Source organism: Bicyclus anynana, chromosome 19 (assembly GCF_947172395.1).
Source record: "Bicyclus anynana chromosome 19, ilBicAnyn1.1, whole genome shotgun sequence".
NCBI classification, from domain to species: domain Eukaryota; kingdom Metazoa; phylum Arthropoda; class Insecta; order Lepidoptera; family Nymphalidae; genus Bicyclus; species Bicyclus anynana.
The window spans coordinates 3,765,027-3,781,972 of NC_069101.1; the positions used below are offsets into that span (position 1 = coordinate 3,765,027).

The window sequence follows — 16,946 nt, forward strand, 5'->3', positions numbered from 1 at the left end:
TGTCAGTATGTTTTTTATAAAATTGCCACATTCTGCTGGTTTAAAACAAGTTGGTATGACATTGCGTAAATCAAAAATTGATTTAATTTAAATATGTTGTTTAAAGAATATATTACTCCAAATGGTCTAAGTACTCCAACGATTTGTATGTTACTTTTATGTATTATAGATTTGTATCCTCTTTGGGCTACTACAAAACATCATAATAATACCGTTGCTATAGTAACCAAGGTCAAACATTCAGCGCCAAAGTGTGTTACTAAAGTGGCAAGTGTTAATCAGTTAAATTAGAGCTGTATTTATAAAAATATATGTACTTAAAAAGGGTTTTTCATTAGAGCAATTGTTGTAAATTGTACTCCGTTCAGCGTACGCTTAATACGCTAAAATGGTATTTCTGGAAATTATCTATTTAAATCCCATATAGCTATTGCATTACTAATGAAGAATGTTAAACACTGATGGCCCAATTATGGCACAGAAACATGGATTTGAGGAATCTTCTGAGGATACAAAAGTTCCATTATGGCTCGAGGATATTACCAAGTAAAGTTAATTTTTGTAGCTAGACTTTTACAATACAAGTAGATTTTTACTGTTTCTTTGTTTTAACTGTACCTAAATACGTTTTGGTCATAAGCCCATTTTAAGTGTAACTTAAATATTTATGCTAAAATGTATTGAAATGTTGAATTACATAGTTAAATAACAATCAAATGAAACTATGCGTTTTTTATGGTTTATGACAATGTGATAAAATTGCTTATCTACTTAACTACGTGTATGTAAAAAGATATAGGTAGCTTTTAATTATTGATACTGATCTAAGCCTTACACCATATAGGCCGTACAGTCTACTTTAGTATTTTAGTCGAGTACGAACAATTTTTGGATTTACCGCCCTAAAATCGTTCGTACTCGACTAAAATACTATTTATGTTATGTTTTCAGTGCAGGTAGTGGAAAGTACCTACTTAATATTTATAGGATTTATGGATAAATTATAAATTACGGGACTAGTCCTCAAACGAATTATGTAGGGACCTGCCTCACTAAAGATCATGCCCTCTCGGTCAAAGATCAACAATCAACGATGTAACGTGTTTATAATAATGCTGTATCTTTACTATAATCGATTTTTCATTGTTGTAATAATTTTAAGAGCTCCCTAAAAATGCCGGGTGTTGTAGTTAAATAGCATAAAAAACGGTCAACAACTTCTAGCCTAATAAAAGATGTAGTTATGTTTGTAACAAAAAGTCGATCACAGTCGAAAAACAGCGCAACATGGTCCATGTAATCGAATGTTCTGTGGATAGTCTAATCTAAGCAACGGTATTGCGAATCAAATGCGAGTCACGGATCAACTGTATTTTAAAATGTTTTCTTTCATTATATATATAAATTAAATATATAAATAAATTAATAGAATACAACAGTATATAAATAAATTAATAGAATACAAGGTAGCCAAATCGGCTCAACAGCTGATTGATTTATGTAATTGATGAGAAATGTATTTTTTTTTTAATTTAAGTAATGTACTTTTTTATTTTACATAATGGGGATGATGACTTTTGAATACATAAATTTATTTTTATTATGAGATATTCGGGTAAATAAGGTTAATATTATCTAATTAATGTGTTAAAAACAATGTTTGTCTGGATATTTGCAAAATAGATAAGATTGTAAAATTTCAAATTCTACTAAATTTTTTTTTACAAAATTGCTATTAGCATACTCCGAATATAAAGACTGTCACCATGTCTATTAAAAAGGAATGAAAGTCTGTATAAAAGTCTAACCACTCGCGCATATTTACTTAAACATTATTATAATTAATATTATATTATTAATATTAAGTAGGTACTTTCTTTATAATAATAAATTAATTACTTACAGAAAAATCAAAGAGACGCATATAAGAAACAACGTAAGCGATTGTTCATCAACATTCGATTTTACTCGACCTAATTATGGCAATACTAAAATTGAAAATCACAGGCAAGTTTAACAACATATTCGCGAGTGATTTCTGTACACTAAGATTTTTTAGCTAGGTATACATTGCAGGTATATAACACTAGCGAACACCCGCGATTTCGTCCATCCTCGACCTCATTAATCCAGCAAGACAGTAGTATCGCTGTAAAAATAGTGACTTCTCCCATTTTCCCAACATTTCCCTTCACTGCTCCGCTGCTATTGATCGTAGCATGATAAAAAGTATACTATATCCTGCCCAGATGTATGAAGAATAATTGTACCAAGTTTCGTCAAAATCCGTGGAGTAGTTTTTGTTTCTATAACGAACATACAGACAGACAAAAATTTTACTGATTGCATTTTTGGCATCAGTACCTATCGATAACTAATCACCCCCTGATAGTTATTTTGGAAATATATATTTCATGTACAGAATTGACCTCTACAGATTTAATATGTAATATAATTAAATGTTCTTTTACGATAAAGAACCACAAAAAAATGCCATAAAATAATCCAGCTCAACTCACGTTAATTTGTCCAGTTAATGGTTGACTAGATTTCAAACATATCTGAGGTATTTGACCGTTATTTCAGTCTAATGACTAAAGGTCAGTGCACACAGAACGGAGTTAGGACAGCGGCGACGGGGCGGCGACGGGATGTAGTTACGTAAATACGTCGCTCTTCCGTCCGTAGCCCCGTGACGTATTTATTTACATTTACTTTCGTTTGTATTTTACATGAAATTTTGTTTCGAAAACCTGTCGTGCCGTCCCGTTTAAGATGACGGATTTTAAAACTGAAACTGAAAAAAATAGTAGACTATTTATATTAGTATTTTTTTAAAAGTTTAAATGTTTCAAGTCACTTACAAACAAAATCATTTCCGCAGATTGTTAAGGCGAACTTCGTTAGATACAACAGTTGATATGATTTTGAAATCACAAAAGCATCAAAACGCACATTCAGCGGACGCTTTGCGGAGTAATCGAAATAATGGTAAACATCAAATTTTGATCGTTTATTGAATACGTTGACAAAAATTTGCTAATATTAATAATTTCAATATTAGAAATAGTATGTAAACTTAACAATAAATGGTTATTAACTTGGTGCCATGGCTTGGTTTTACTTACTCGCCGGCCACTTTGGACAAAAATAAAGGCATGCTTTGCAAGAATTAGTCAAGCACTTCACCGAACGAGTTTTGTCACAAAGTCAAAGAGCTGTTATCTTGGTTATTTGTCATCACTGATTATTGTTATTCCACTCAGGTTTCATTCATAACGGGCGAAGAAAACCAAATGTTAACGGCAAACTTGAATGGAGTGATAATGCAAACGGTGCAACAAATGATTTTCTCTCGGATCTCCTTCCTCATTACGTGACGCCAAGGCACAGGGCGTTGAACAGTACTTTCGATGATGATTTTAATGATGTAATTTTAGGATCACGTAAGCGATTTAAAAAAATTAATTATCTTTATAGAGATTATTGTAACATTGAATTCCTACCAAATAAAATACAGACGTACAAAAACCTACACGTATTGGCATAGAAAATCATTTTCCAATGTGAATGGTGGTTTTTGTAAAAATATGATATTTTTTTAGATTTTGTGGAGAGTAGTCGAAAGAATAATAAACTTGTATCAAGGGAATCATCAAATTCGTCAAAACCCACATATAAACCGCCTTCAATCAACGGAAATCTGAAAAAACCTACGACAAACTCGAGTAAGAACTCTCAACAAGAGAGACTTAAAAGTGAATTTGTTATACCAGAACTACCCGAAGGGAGATTGCTGGAAATTAAAATATATTCAAATTGGGGTGACAAGTTCCTAGTCGGTTTGAATGGCGTGGAAATGTTTGATTCAAATGGTCATCAGGTTGATATTGAAAAGGTAATTTATAATTTGATATTACTGTCTTATAAAGTAGTCCATAGAGAGACTTGTGGTGCAAGGAAAGGTGGAAGGCACAAGAGCACGTGGCGCAACAATGCGCTGGACTGACCAAGTAAAAACCGCTCTCCATGGATCGCTCCACGAATGTGCTAGGAGAGCCACACTACGGGAGGAATGGCGACGGATAGTGAGGCTTGCCACCACACCCAAATGACGACCACGACCACTCTGTCAAGAGTGTAACGACAAAGAAGAAGAAAGTACTCCTAATGTTAACTACCTATCAACTTACGTGCGTTTAGAACGGAACTTGAAAAAAAAGGAAAGCAGGTAGTGCTCAGAAGAGCCGGCAATAAACTTAACAGTTGTCTTAAAAGTCTGTCAGTCTTTCCTAAAATATCCTGCTGTCGATGTAATCAATTAATCTATAGAACTGGTACTGGTTCTAGTCTCCCCAAAATGAGTCTTTGATGAAATTGGTGGGTGGGTAATGGACAATTTTGCAAATATTTTATTGACAGGTCTGGACAGATTCAGACACAGGAGATCATTCCAAGTACGGTCGCTTAGAAAACATAGTGGACGGCGTTTGTCGAACCAGAGATGACAACCACGCTTGGAGCGCGTCCGTGCCGCGAGCGCTGCCCATTGCTGTTACTGTATTGTTGGCTACTTGCACTAAACTAGCTCTATTAAGGATATGGGTGAGTCTAGAAACTCAATAATTGTTATACCTACTGAAAATAAATAGTCATTAATTTAATAGCATAATTATTTTAGAATTTAAACCATAGTGAATGTTATTCATATTAATTTATTAACACGGGTAAAACTCACGTGATACAACGTTGGAGTATGCACGACCAGTTTCGAACCCACACTTAGGCCACTGAAAGAATCCACACCCAGATTGGATCGTGCAGCACATGACTAAGGACCCCGTATGGGTTCTAAACTAGTCGGACATACTCCGACGCTGTATCGCGTGAGTTTTAGCCGTGTTTTATAATAAATTAATAGCATAATTATTGATAATCATGGTGTAGATATATTTTTAAAAACTACATCTTAACGGCAAACGAAAAAAAACCAAATATGTAAAGTAGGTAATTAGTTTGATGGGCTCGTGTAGTTTACAAGTATATTCTTTGCAGCCTTTTCATTTTATATTTTTATTATTGTACTAAATAAATGGTTTTTAAATAGAATTACAACAAATCACGTATCTATTCGAGCCGTGGAGTACGCTTAGTTCAAATCAAACTGGATGACCAAATTATTTTCCACGGTGAAATCGCTCGAGCTAGTGGAGAACTTAAAGGGTCCATGCAATCTTTTGGAGACGTGAGTATTACATACATTGTATATTGTATTCTGTGTCAATATTATAAATGCGAAAGTAAGTCTTTCTGTTACCTTTTTATGGCTAAACCACTTAACCGATTTTAACTAATTTTGGTATAGAGATAAATTGAAACTTTACGCAGAAAATAGGCTTATTCCATAGTTTCTCCGGGATTTGTAAAAAGCAGAATTTCATGCGAACAGCATTGTGGGCCTCCGCTAGCTTTATATAAGTTTGAAATATTCGCTACTTTTATATAACTTTTGAAAGATGTTTTTAATCATAATTCACAGACCATTCTCTTCACCAAGGATTCTAACATACTCGAGTCCATATTGGCTAATGATAAGAATTTTCAAGCACTGCTAAAGGACAATGAACCATTGACTGATCCTTTGAATATCGAGAAACGTCCTCCAACAGCCAATGCCAGTAAAAACAATTCGAGTCCCACAATAGAAGGGGATTTGGGAATTAGCGATCACGTAATTAAATATGTTGTACAGAATATAACGCTGACATTGATGTCTAATTGGGGACAGAAGCATCGAATTGGATTGACGGGTATGTTCAGTACTTCTAACTACATTTTATATTTGGTGGTCTATTAAGGACTGGAATATCTTTTGGGTTTTGATGAATACAATATATTTAAACGGCCTCGTTGGTATTGTCCATGTGGCTTCCAAAAATTGGATCCTCGTTTCCAATTCTAGATCGAGCTATGAAGTATTGAGGTGTTTTATTTTATTAGAATTCTCAGTAGCAGTCCAGAATTCGGTAGTTTTGAGAAACCCACACCCTCGTATTTAAGAGAGAAACATGCAAAACAGAATTATTCCCTTCGCAAATTCATTGAAGCTGTGGGGTGGATTTCCTTTCTCTTACAAGGAAAAGAAGTATAAAGCACACTTAAACCATTAGAATAGGCTAATGTGATTACAAACTCATGTTTCATTATTTGCCAATATGAATAATATTTTCAGGTATAGATGTATTATGCAATGACAAATCCATGGAAGTGATACGCGCACACGCCTATTTATCTGATATAAATGATGATCAAAGTCCCACCAGTCATATAGAATGCAAAAGTTTATTTAACGGTAACAACATCACAACCAAAGTTGACGACATGTGGTGCACGAACTTTGTCCCGGGAAAAAGATTCTGTCACATAGTCATAGAGTTTGTAGAGCCAACAGAAATTACGAGTAAGTAAACTGTAAAATATACACGAGTATCTACTTACATAATAAAATGCCCTGAGATGTGTTAGTGACGGAGTAAAAGTAACCTTTAATACAAATTTTGGCTTAAACCATACTACAGCCCTACTCGATATGTAGGTACTGTTTGGCAACAGACGAATTAAAAATGAGACTTGAGAGTATCAATCGTTAGTCACTTCACACCTAATATTTATTTGTTCATAAATTAATGAAAATAAATTCGATTAATAAGCTTAGAATAATTAGATACCTTTAATTAATATAGTTATTTTGAATAACATTTTATAAACAAACAATACATAATTTAAAATAAATAACGTATGAAATGACATGTGTTTTCTACCTTCATTTTGTAATTTCTTTGTTGGTAAACAGTACCTCACATCACACATCGATTAGAGCTGTAGTATAGGTTATCTCTATATCTTTAAAGCGGACAGAACAGGGATCATAAGTTTTGGAAATATCGTTTTACACAAAATACCTACACACAAAAGTGAATACGTCATGGGTCACGGACGGGAAGGCGACGTGTTTATATTACAGAATGTCCGTCGCCTTCCCGTCCGTTACATTTAGAGCGTCCTTCAGAGATTATCCCTGTCTGCATAACGCACTATGTACCTAAATGCGGGTCTGTAGGTTATTAGTCTAAGCTTATAACAACCTTTTTTTGTTTATTGTGCCAATCTAATTACACATAAACATTAAATTATAATTATAAATATAGGTATCCGCATATGGAACTACAATGAGAACATGGATATGTCGTACATAGGCGCGAAACACATTCGCATATCGCTCGATGAGGAGCCACTAAACCAGGAGGCGATCTTACTGCGACGAGCGCCGGGCGATACTTGCTATGACTATGTGCAGCATCTAGAACTGGCTTCACTAGACGATAGGTAAGTGACTACAGTTTTCCAATGTAATTTTGTTGTTTTTTTCATATCTTGTTATTATTTTATACTATTAGTTAAGATTGTCTAACTAATATTAGAAAGAGGTAAGATTTGTTATTGCTTGGCTCCAGAACTACTAGAACGATTTAAAAAATAAGTTTGCTTTAGACATACAACTAAAACATCTATGATGCTCAAACATAAAGCATCGCAACAGGTTCTTGAAGTGTACAAAAAAGGATTGTTACAAAGTTCTCTAAAAACGCCATCTACTGGTAATTGCGTGTCCAGATCCAAGTCAAGCGTGCGTAACGAAATTTTAATAAACTCATCCACTTAATGAAAAGCTACATTATCAGTCATTAACCTAAGCTATATTTATCCCTGTATTTTTACGAAAATTAGAACCATGCGGGTGGAAACGCGGGAGAGTATAGAATTTAGATAGTTGATTGATATGATAGATGATAGTTTTAGTTATATTTAAGCTAAGTATCCCTGTTTGCAGGTTAAATTGTCATCAAACATCCAGCACAACACCAGAATGGTTATACGGCACATTGGAACTGAAAGTACCGACGGGCTTCGTATTGCAGATCAGTATTTATTCTACATGGGGTGACCCTTACTATGTGGGCCTTACTGGCGTCGAGCTGTACGATCTCCATGGAAATATGATCGACGTTTCGGAGTCGAGTAAGATGTTGTTCCTATTAAGTTAATCCTGAATAGCTCAAAAGTATTCTTTAAAAATAAAACAACAATAATTTCTACAACAACTCCTGGCTATTATCAGTAAAATCTTGAGTTACAGAGCGTTGTGGGAAATGTTTTTCCTGTGTTTGGGTTATCGAAACAATCCAAATTCAGGTAGAAAATTGTTTTAATTTCATCATGAGTAATTAGTAAACTGAAACTATTAATTAAAAATATACTACTAATTAAAACGCTAGACTCTACGTTTTAAGCCTATTCCATTGGCAAGGGGAAGTCATTTAAGAAATGAAATGAAATTTATTGTTAAAATAAGTCCTTTTAAAATGATAAAAGAAATGTATGGCTAATATTCTTTTTAAACATGTTGATTATGTGTTGACGTATGACGTACAGATGTGTGCGCGCAGCCGGCGAGTGTGAATGTACTGGAGAGTCGCTCCCGCGTCCGCGACGTGCGCACGCCCGCCCGGCTGGTGGACGGACACAACTCGCGCGCGTCGCACGCTCACCACTCGTGGCTTGCGCCGATACTACCGAACACACTTAACAGGTACCTATAGAGATTTTCTACTAAAACTAGAAACTAACATGTACGATGTACACAACATGCTTCAATATCATGCTAACTGACACTTTATAAAAAAAAAAAATCTACTAATGTTTGTTTAAAAAACGCACAAATTGATGTGTGAAATTTTAAACATTACTAAGTACTTACATAAAGCACCGGTCACGCGAGCTAGAAGATGTCTTTAAATAAAAGTCGGCAGCGATATAAAATAATTAAAAAAAAAGCTATTGGTACCTATTCCAAAAAAGCTATTAGCTTCCTATTCCGAGAAAAGCTATTAGGCACCTATTCCAAAAAAAGCTATTAGGTACCTATTCCAAAAAAAGCTATTAGGTACCTATTTCAAGAAAATCTATAAGGTACCTATTTAAAATAAAAGCTATTATAATAGGTACCTATTCCAAAAAAAGCTTTTAGCTACCTATTTCAAGAAAAGCTATAAGGTGCCTATTTAAAAAAACCATTAGGTACCTATTCCAAAAAAAGCTATTAAGTACCTATTCCAATAAAGCTATTAGCTACCTATTCTCACTTTTACAGGGTATTTTTCGTGTTCGACACTCCAGTGTCAGTGTACGGTATGAAGATTTGGAACTACGGAAAAACTCCTATAAGAGGTGTCAAGGAATTTGGGGTAACGTTATACATTATTTACTTACAATTTTAATGTTTATCCTTAACGAAAAAATCTTCTTACGTGGTAAAGTTTTTCCAACTTTAGCTAGATAATACTTCATGTATTTATCCAGTTTATGTTTATTGAACTATGAATGAGTTAAATAATAGGATAGTTGACTTATCTTTAACATAAGCAATATTAATTACGTGTAGTAGCTACAAAGAATAAGGGTCCGAAATATATCGATATTAATTAATAAAAGTTAAGGATTTCAAAAGTAAATCTACTTTTTATTTTCAAGGTTGATATTTTGACATAAATTATATTAAAATAAATTAAGACAAAAAATTTAAAGAATAATAGGATTTCATAAAAAAATAAATTTAAAAATCATGATTTTTTCAAATTTTCCAAACGTCATAAACGTCCATTTTGTGACGTCACAGTGTTAATATAATAATAATAATAATATTTATGTACGTGACGTCATAAAAACAGTTAAAATATAGACCATAGCACAGCGTTTTGGGCTCGTATTGTCAAAAAAATATTTAAAAAATTTCTTGTAATCTCTCAAAAAAAAATACAATATTTTTTTCAATCTAGTAAAACGATAATGAACAATTAATTCATTTAAAATTATTATTAATAAATATTCTAATTGCTTTAGGTTTTTTTTTTATTTTTTTTTATAAAGTGTCAACTAGCCTATTAAAGTATGTTGTAGGTGTTGATGGATGACTTGTTGGTGTACACGGGCTCCCTGGACATGGCGAAGGGCGAAGAGTTGGCGCCGCAGTGGATATGCCTGCAGGACGCCGATGTTGACAACCTGTCACCCAGGTACATTGGTTCATCTTTGAGTACGAGTCTCCTCACAGAATGAGAGGGGTTAGGCCAATAGTCCACCACGCTGGCCCAATGCGGATTGGCAGACTTCACACACGCAGAGAATTGAGAAAAGCTCAACTTGCACTTGGCCGGTTTTTCATTTTTTTTTAGTTCTTGTTCTTTTTGATTTTTTAATACTCAATTTTAAATGTTAGTGCGACCTACGCTTTATGCATAATGTCCGTCTACCTTTATGTAATGTTGTGTTTCAATGCCCTAATTTTTATAATTTTTTGATTCAAATGAACAGACTGTAAACTTTAAAGCTTAGAGCATCGCCGAAAGGTTGCCTGCCTATCGGTGTTCTACAAGATATATTTCGGGTAGTGCGCTCAGGAACTGTTCGATCTTGTGCCACCTTCGCTGTTTTACCACAGGACTGTTAGGCATCGCAGAGATCTGCACCGCTACGTTGTCGAAATTCCTCGGACGCGTACTTAGAATTTATGAACGCGAAGCGGTTTAGTTCCTCTTTCCTTATACGCACTGCAAAGATGTGGAATGCTCTTCCAGCTTCAGTTTTCCCCACAACCTACAATATGGGTATCAACAAGTCAAGAGTGAATAGGCACCTTCTAGGCAAGCGCGTTCCACCATAGGCTGCATCATCGCTTACCATCAGGCGTGATTGCAGCTAAGCGCTTGCTTATTTAAAAAAAAAAATCAATATACCTATATATATTTTAATGATTTTTCTATAAGCTTGCGTTTAACGAAAACTTTGAACTTATTAGTTGTGTATTTATTGTGTGTATAGTCCATCAGACGCGAGTCGCAGCACGACCAGCGGCAGCGTCGCCGACCCCGCCGCCAGACCCCACACTGCAGTGCATGGATTCAGCTTCAAGAGCGACCCCCCACACTGATAACTGGATTTTACGAAAAAAAGAACGTATAAATATAATACCTACCAACTATGATAACTTTTTTTAGAATTTAAACTATCGTGAGTGTTATCCATATTAATTTATTATGAAAAACAGCTAAAACTAAAGTTGCAAACTATATAACTAAAGTAAGGGTTTCGAAACTAGTACGACAATGTGTAACGTGAGTTGTAGCCATGTTTAATGAGAAATTAATATGATCTAACTTTTAATAAATTGATTTACCTAATTTTCTTGATCCTGTCTCGATCTAAAGAATTATCTAAATTAAATTTTGGAATAATTGCTGGTTTCAGTAATGTTAGTCGCTACTATATTAAATTGAAAAAATAATATCTTGACTAAAAATCGTAAAAAAAGCGTTACAAACATGAAAAATTACTTATCAATTCTTTCGTAACGTTTGCGTTTATCGTAACGTTATTATTGTAGCGAATAGCGATGGTGTCTTGTCACAAAGAGAAATGCGTTTGTCCCAATAAGAATTTAAATTAGTAAGTAAACGGAAAGTTTCAATATGACGTTACCTATTTAATTTTACGAAAAATTATAGTTTAAAAAAAGACGTAAAAAATAATTTATATAAAAAAGTAGACAATTCCGAACTTTTTAGTCTAAAACATCTTTTCATTATTATTAACTTATCCTCATAAAGCGAATCATTTATGCAATATAAGACAGGGAAAAGTCATCTCTAATAGCTGTCGTAGAAAAAGTATTGTATGCCACTGCACGTAATTAGCCATTGTAACACTCGTATTCAAGTTACAATGGCACTCATTACTTAGCACTGGCATATAAATTACTATCATTTCTCACCTGTTGTACAACAGAAAATAATTGCAAAATGCTAATCAGTAGACTGCACCAGCGCCAAATATGCCGTTATTTTTTAATAGTTCTTGTCTTTTAGCAATGTTGATGTTAATGATTGTTTATACTAAAGTTAAAATAAATGTTTACTTAGTATCATGATTACTTACTTTATAGTGTTTAGTCCACGTAAATCATTGTTGTTTAATATTAATAATAAATTAAGAATCTTGTCACTGTCGATAGTAATTTTGTACCAAAAAAATAAATGGATTTTTGTATGAAAACGATCTTTTTTTTTTTATAAAATGAACCCTGAAACAACCAGAAATACATCGGAATTTGAAACACAAATGTCTGTGTAATTATTAGGCCCAAAGATTTTCCAAACAAAGAACCACATTCTAAAATTCACTTCACAGATGTAAATAAATGCTCTGCTCCTAGAAAATCAAAATCAAAATCAAAATACATTTAAAGTTCGGAAGGCAGGTTCTGCTGAGAAGATACCGGCAAGAAACTCAACGGTTGCTCTTTTGAAAAAGTCATACAGTATTACAATTTACAATTAATAACAATTACTGTTTACATTTCTTATAGTTTTACTTTCTGTGTGAAGGTGGAAGCTGATCCAACGGCCTCCAAGCATCTTTATCATTAAGGAACTCATCAATGTTGTAGTACCCTCGACTAAGTAAATGTTTTTTTAACACATTGCTTAAAGCTATGCATTGGCAGGTCCATCACAGTCTTGGGGATCTTATTATAGAAGAGTACACCCAAACCTACAAAAGATTTTTTTACTCTTTGGAGACGATATGCAGAAATAACTAACTTATGCCCGTGTCTAGTAAGACGTGGGTTTAAATCTCCTTTTCGTTTGTACAAATTAGATGAACCTGCAACTCAGTAGAAAAATAACAATGTTTTTTTTTTTAATTCTATTTCATAATCTACTCAATATAAAACCTCAAACCATATTTTTTAATTTTAAAATATGAAGTTCACGTCATCAGCTACAACAATTCAGGCTTCCTTATACCTAATAGACAAATCTAAAAAGCCACGCCAAAATCGTGGAGGCCCAACGACAATTATATATTATTTACCTAGCTATATTAATTCTTTTATCATGGTCGTAGAAAAAGTTTTGTATGCCACTGCACGTAATTAGCGATTGTAGCACTCATGCTGTCTGCGTGCTACAATGGTCCCAATTACATGACATTGGCATAAATAACTATTCCATAACAAGACAGTGTCAGTCTTGAATTCGTCTCTATCTTTCTATAAACATAGACAAAGATGATATAGACTAATTCCAGGCTCGTGTTGGACTTACAAAATAGCGCTACTGTATTCTAAAAGCAATTTTCTTTCAGAATCAACAGAATCCTAATAACTCATTAGAATAGGCAGTGTATTTTTGCATCTATGAAGTGCGCGCCACTGCAAAATGATCATAAATAAGGGCAAACTTTAGTAAAAAAAAATACCATAATACTGAATTTCATATATTTATTGTTATTGTAACACTAGGTAATCACAGACTAATACTTGAACTGTATTTTGGTTTTATTTCATTTGTATGCAATGCTACTGCTAGCTAGGTAGTACTAAACTGAACAATATTTGCAAAAGCTTTACAAATTGGTCAAAGAAAATTAATCTTATTTTTATCATATAAGATAACATACACGAGTACACAATCAGTCTCTGCATCATTGACATTTTGCCAACATTTTAACATGCAAAATCAACGCGATGCAGTCTTAGATAATTATGCCTTAGAATAAAATACTATTATATACAGGATGTCCCGTAATATTACACATTATACAGGGACACCCTGTATAATATTCTTTAGGACATTCATATTATTGTAATATTTGTGACATCAATATACTGGTTTAAAATTAAGGAAGCAGTCACAATCGTATCGATAAATTACGGATTTTATATTAAAAATAGTAAAATACGATTCCTCATACATCGATAGTAATTCTGTAGTGTAGTGTGTGGTAAATTACCTTATTACACACTATTTTACAGAATTTTTGTGGTATAAGCTCCGACAAGTCAAAGATTGTGTAGCATTTTCGAGTAAACGATTTTTCCCATAGTGTTACAGTGGAATTCATAGACATAGTAGGGGCATCCCCAGGGGATCATTCAGTTGCTGAGTGTCGAATTTAGCCTCTATTAGTTTGAAAATTTGACATTCAGCGCGTGAATGATCCCCTGGGGGTGTCTTACAACGTCTATGAACTCCACTGTTAAAATGGCGATCCCGCACCGGTAAGTAAATACTGCGATTTATTATTCGACCCACTCCACTACGACAAATGGTTAAAGGCGGCGCAGGGATTTGTATTTATATTAAAAGTAATGCGATTTAATTTGACAAGCTTTCTAGAGAATATAAGCCCTGTATTTGAAGTAACATGCATGGTAATTATTAATTTACTCAGTTTAAATTATGAATTTTATTACTAAGTGTAAAATCCCAGGGAAATTTCAATACTGAAACTTTCGTGGATCCGCTCGAAAAGCGCCTTTTGACTATCGTCATAGTCAACGTTCGCACAGCGCACTAAAATGGCGGTGCATAAATATGTCAGATATTTTAAGAGATTATTATTTTTGATTTTTGGGATTTTACTTTTATCATAGTTTTGTTGTCAGAAATCAAATAAAAACGAGTAGGCGTTTAACACGACTAACTTCTTTTGAAAAATAAAATAAAACATGAAAGAGAGACTTAAAAATTAGTAATGGTTAGCAGCGCCATCTCTTGTGTCGGAATTGCTTTACTTCAGAAGCTCCTACTAGTTCAGAACAGGACCGGGGGAACAAGATCACCCACGACTTACCCGGGCAAGGAGGCATAGTCTCGAGGATCCACCAGGATTTTGATCAGGGAGGAGATGACCTGCCTAGATAGTTCACAATTGTACCATATTAAAAGACTAAACGGGTTCGGCACTGGGCTTGCTTGTTGCGTCGTAGTTCAGCAGATATACTACAGATGGCGCTTTTAAAACTGAACTGTCATTTCGATTACTCTTTTCGTAACTAACTAGCTTACTCTCCAAGTCAAGCGTGGGTAAGAATTTTACTTTAAAACACAAAAAAAATACATGCATTTACGCCCTATATTGTGGCATTATATTCCATATAACCAATAAACGATAATATCATATAAAATTCGTACGCAATAACCAGTCATAATTATTGTACATGTAATAGAACATATTCTAGAACTAACTGAAGAAGTACACTGAGTCCAGTACACTGTTGATGTCGAAATCTCCTTTCTGAGGAACTTTCTTCAGCAAAGAGTTCACTCGTTCTTTGTTCGCCGCGCCCACGGTGCCGTCCTCGAGTTCGCTGGAACATTGAAGATTTTTTTTAAATATATTATAATAAAGTGATTTTTAAATAGCATGGGTACGGTGATTTTTGTGCGCAACTTGTTCTGCGCACCTTTCACCGTGCGCTGCCTGGCCTGCTCCTCCTGCGCACCTTTCACTTTTCAGGCGTAAGTATTGAGACGTACATAGAGTATTCTGCGGGGCAACATACACCAGTCGATCAGTGTGCCTAGTGGGAGTTTCCAATATTTTCATACTGTTACTATCACGTTGACGTAAACGCAACTTATATGGAATTGAAACAGTTGTGCAGTAGTGCCACTAGATGGCGCTGTTACAATTCCTTAGAAATTCACGTTTACGTTACGTGACAGTAACAGTATCAAACTGCCACTAGATCCCTCTACCTAGGAGTTTACTCTATAAACTCCATTCGTGCGTCGGAGCCGACACACACTTTTTTTTATTTATTTCTCATCAGTTGATTTAATTATAAATACAATTCCGCCATTTTGTGTTTTTGTTAATTAATATTTTGATACAATGATACGTACGTACCTCTCATGATAACTGTATCGTTTAACAAGGAAGTCCGATAGATTTTCCAAGATAGGTTGCGAATGTAGAGCAACAAACTGCTCACGACATATCTGAAAAGATATACATTTTGGTATTTAATCTACTTGTATATTTAAGTGAGAGCTATTCATAACATTATTTTTTCGTGTCGTAGAAACAAAAGACAGTGTGCTGTAGACCACACGACCGAAGTAAAACTTCTTTCAATAATTATAAACAAAGTGCCATCTTTGAGCTTTAGGCATAACTGCATCAGTTCGTGCAACAGGTTCTTGAAGTGTACAAAAAGGGATTGTTTCAAAGTTCTCTAAGAGTGCCATCTATCTACTGGTAGTTTAAAATAACAAACACAGCTGGACGTGTGCCTCTTGTGACGACTTCCACGGCCTTGATGATGATGATGGTGATGAAGGTGGTGATGATGATGGTGATGAAGGTGGTGATGATGATGATGATGATGATGATGATGGATGATGATGATGATGATGATGATGATGATGATGATGATGATGATGATGTTGATGATGATGATGATGATGATGATGAGATGATGATGATGATGATGATGATGATGATACTGGAGGTGGTGATAGTGATTGATGGTGGTGGAGGTGGTGGTAATGGTAGTGACGGTAACGATGATGCTGGAGGTGGTGATAGTGGTGGTGATGGAGGAGGTGGTGGAGGTGGTGGTAATGGTAGTGACGATGACATTGATGATGATGTGGAGCTGGTGATGGTGGTGATGGTGGTGGTGGTGGAGGTGGTGGTGGTGGAGGTGGTGGTAATGGTAGTGACGATGACGATGATGATGATGTGGAGCTGGTAATGGTGATGGTAATGGTAGTGACGGTGACGATGATGATGATGCTGGAGCTGGTGATGGTGATGATGGTGGTGGTGGAGGTGGTAGTGACGGTGACGATGATGATGTTGCTGGAGCTTGTGATGGTGGTGGTGGTGGAGGAGGTGGTGGTGGTAATGGTAGTGACGGTGAAGATGATGATGATGCTGGTGGTAATGATGATGATGCTAGTGGTGACGACTATCATTCTGGTGGTAACGATGATGATGCTGGTAGTGACGATGATGATAATGATGGTGGTAACGAT

General features: G+C 34.9%; 2 protein-coding genes across 2 annotated transcripts in view; one reads left to right on the forward strand and one right to left on the reverse strand.

Moving 5' to 3' along the window:
- Positions 1–231: 231 nt before the first annotated feature.
- On the forward strand, positions 232–12,183 carry LOC112050928 (katanin-interacting protein). The gene is made up of 15 exons (XM_024089343.2): positions 232–546; positions 1,906–2,007; positions 2,885–2,991; positions 3,267–3,446; positions 3,606–3,898; positions 4,423–4,605; positions 5,108–5,245; positions 5,540–5,810; positions 6,233–6,460; positions 7,209–7,386; positions 7,892–8,079; positions 8,494–8,650; positions 9,212–9,305; positions 10,018–10,133; positions 10,939–12,183. The coding sequence occupies exons 1-15, from the start codon at positions 449–451 to the stop codon at positions 11,045–11,047; spliced, it is 2,442 nt and encodes an 813-aa protein (XP_023945111.2). The 5' UTR covers positions 232–448; the 3' UTR covers positions 11,048–12,183.
- Positions 12,184–13,382: 1,199 nt separating this feature from the next.
- The window catches only part of LOC112050921 (DNA-directed RNA polymerase, mitochondrial), a 31,465-nt gene continuing 27,901 nt past the window's right edge, over positions 13,383–16,946 (reverse strand). The window contains exons 23-24 of the mRNA XM_024089336.2: positions 15,814–15,905; positions 13,383–15,271 (exon numbers count right to left, since the gene is read on the reverse strand). Coding sequence (XP_023945104.2) covers positions 15,145–15,271; positions 15,814–15,905 — 219 coding nt within the window. The 3' untranslated portion in view covers positions 13,383–15,144. The remainder of the gene's footprint in view (positions 15,272–15,813; positions 15,906–16,946) is intronic.

Excerpts from the sequence above, each read along its gene's own strand:
- LOC112050928 (XM_024089343.2), top strand. The coding sequence starts at position 449 with ATGTTAAACACTGATGGCCCAATTATGGCACAGAAACATGGATTTGAG. Across the intron at positions 547-1,905 it reads TGGCTCGAGGATATTACCAA|AAAAATCAAAGAGACGCATA; the intron begins GTAAAGTTAATT and ends AATTACTTACAG. Across the intron at positions 6,461-7,208 it reads AGAGCCAACAGAAATTACGA|GTATCCGCATATGGAACTAC; the intron begins GTAAGTAAACTG and ends TTATAAATATAG.